This window comes from Pocillopora damicornis, chromosome 6, assembly GCF_964200805.1.
Source record: "Pocillopora damicornis chromosome 6, jaPocDami1.2, whole genome shotgun sequence".
Taxonomy (NCBI): Eukaryota; Metazoa; Cnidaria; class Anthozoa; order Scleractinia; family Pocilloporidae; genus Pocillopora; species Pocillopora damicornis.
In genome coordinates, this window is record NC_142675.1 from 5585925 (window position 1) to 5588254 (window position 2330).

Below are 2330 nucleotides of genomic sequence, written 5' to 3' on the forward strand. Positions count from 1 at the left end.
AAAAAATTAACTCCTATTATCGAAAAGCTTTTTATATTGTTCTAAGATACGCCCTGTAAAGTTTCCGGCCACTGAAAAACTGGCTTTGTGTAGAAGTAGCCCTGTGTTTTTTCAATGTGCTCTTTATACCCAGCGTCAGAAGTTTTCCCACCAAAAATTAGTCGCAGAATCAGTCATGAGTCAAACTGTCCAGAAACTTTACATGCGTACCAGATTTATTCGATCAAACGCCACCCTCGAATAAACATTACATCATGATTCGACAAGCACTATAACGTGTTCCTATTTTTTTTTATTTAAAATGGTCAGTTACCATACTATTGTTTTCAAGAAATAAATTAGATTTTAAATAAGCGCCGCCCTCGAACAAACGCCGCACTCGAATCACGAAAAATTCAATAAATACGGTAGGTAAATAGCGCCTTTCCATCAGATTTCCCTGAAAATTTTCTGGTACCCCATTTATTATACCCCAGGATGGAGAGAGGAACTGTGAAAGTAGAGCGTCCTACCCAAGAACACAGCATAAGTACCTGGCCAGGTCTTAAAACCAGATCTCTCGATCCGGAGTCCAGCCCACTAACCATTAATGAGATCCAAGTTAATATGTTAATCTTAAAAATTCTCTTCTGGCTGCCACGAGAAAGCTAGCAAGAAAACTTATTGTCCCATCCTCTGCCACATCAGTTTGTTTTGCTTGTGTCTAGGTGTCTAGATTAATCATATCACAGGAAATGGTGTAGACAAAACTGTCTATGGCCTGGACCGACAGTCATTGATGTCACGTTATTTACAAGACATGATCATCTGTTTCCCCTATGCGAACGATTTCTTCAGCTTTAAAATGGCTGCATGACAACAAAACTGCTTCCTGGTTTGGCGCTGATTCTTTAGCGGTCTTAGAAATAGAGGGCTGAATTTTTGATACTGGAGGGGTATTTTCTGGTTTTTTTCGGTGAATGACTTCAAGAAGAGCCTTTCTTAGATTTTGATTACGCCAACAGTAAATTATGGGGTTAAAAAGTGAGTTGAAGACCGCAGCACAATCGGTCCAGCTTATCAACGCCATTTTCGTACCCGACTCAAAAACATTTGTGAAAGCCTGAATTGAGGCGACAGTTATCAAAGGCAAGTAGGTCAGTACTAAAGTTCCTAGAATTAAGGATAGTGTAACGGTTGCCTTGTTATTTACATCTTTCTTCAACTCTTTAGCTTCTTGAGGTGACAGCTGTCCTGCATGTAGGCGTTTTTTCTGTCGCTGTGTTTCAAGGAAGATGGATAGATACATGGACGTTATGCCAATGATACAAAGTAACACGAGTAAAGCAGTCACAACGATATTCACCGTCCAATATAACGCATATATGTTCGTTGTACTTTCTCTGGTGGCAATCACAATTTCCTGAATCGTTCCAAAAACTGTGATGACCCACGCAACAACCACAGCCTTTTTGATCCTCTGTCCTGTGACAATCTCTCGGTACCTTATGGAAAGCTTTATAGCAATATATCGGTCCCCGCTTATCAAAAATAGAAAAGTCAGCGTAGCAATGCTTTGTACCCAGAAAACTACAACGTGAGCCTTTTCTAACTCACAAAATGGACCGATCTCAAAGGCTCGCTTCACGTTGACCGCTATGGCAATGGGTATAACAACCAATCCAGCCAGCAAATCTGTCCCCGCCAAACAAGCTAAGAGTTTGTTTGAGTTGGTTCGCAGTTGTCTCTGTGGCCACCGCCAAGATGACTAACCCGTTTAAAGAGACGGTTGGGATAAGCAGTATTGATAGAATACATATTAAAGCTATCAAACTTCTGTAAATGTCACCTGTGAGATACGTCTCGCGCCAAACCATTCCTCCCAAGTAGGTACACTCTTCTCTATCTCGGTCAGTTGAGTTCGCCAGGAAAGGTAACTCCTTAGGAGCAGTGGCCATTCTAGAGTGAAGGGTTGGTTGCTTCTATCCACATAGAGCTTCAAAAGGTTAATTTAAGACCGAGACGACAATGGGTTTGTTTATGCCAAAAATCCCTCAAGCCTTCTCCCACGATTGGTTTATTAGAAGTGCACGGATCAACGAACGTTTAAACACCACCTTAATGGCGTCCTCTTTTCCTGTATTTGTTTTGCTCTTTATTTGCGTGGCTCAATGACTCATTTTGTGTAAAGCTAAGCATCTGTTTCCCATTGTGTTGATTCCATCCAATATTTGGACTTTTCCGATAAGGAATTAGTTGAAAACTCGCTCAACGGAAAAGGGACGTTTCCAATTTAATAAAATAGACGTTGTTGAGGCGAATTTTATGTTTTTTTTCTTTTTCTTTATATT

General features: G+C 40.6%; 1 protein-coding gene across 1 annotated transcript; it reads right to left on the reverse strand.

The window, feature by feature from the left end:
- Positions 1-790: 790 nt before the first annotated feature.
- Positions 791-1937, reverse strand: LOC149043615 (histamine H2 receptor-like). The gene is made up of 2 exons (XM_089210091.1): positions 1829-1937; positions 791-1674 (listed from the first exon to the last, which is right to left on the reverse strand). Exons 1-2 carry the CDS (start codon positions 1935-1937, stop codon positions 791-793), a joined length of 993 nt encoding a protein of 330 aa, XP_089066217.1.
- Between the last annotated feature and the right edge of the window lie 393 nt (positions 1938-2330).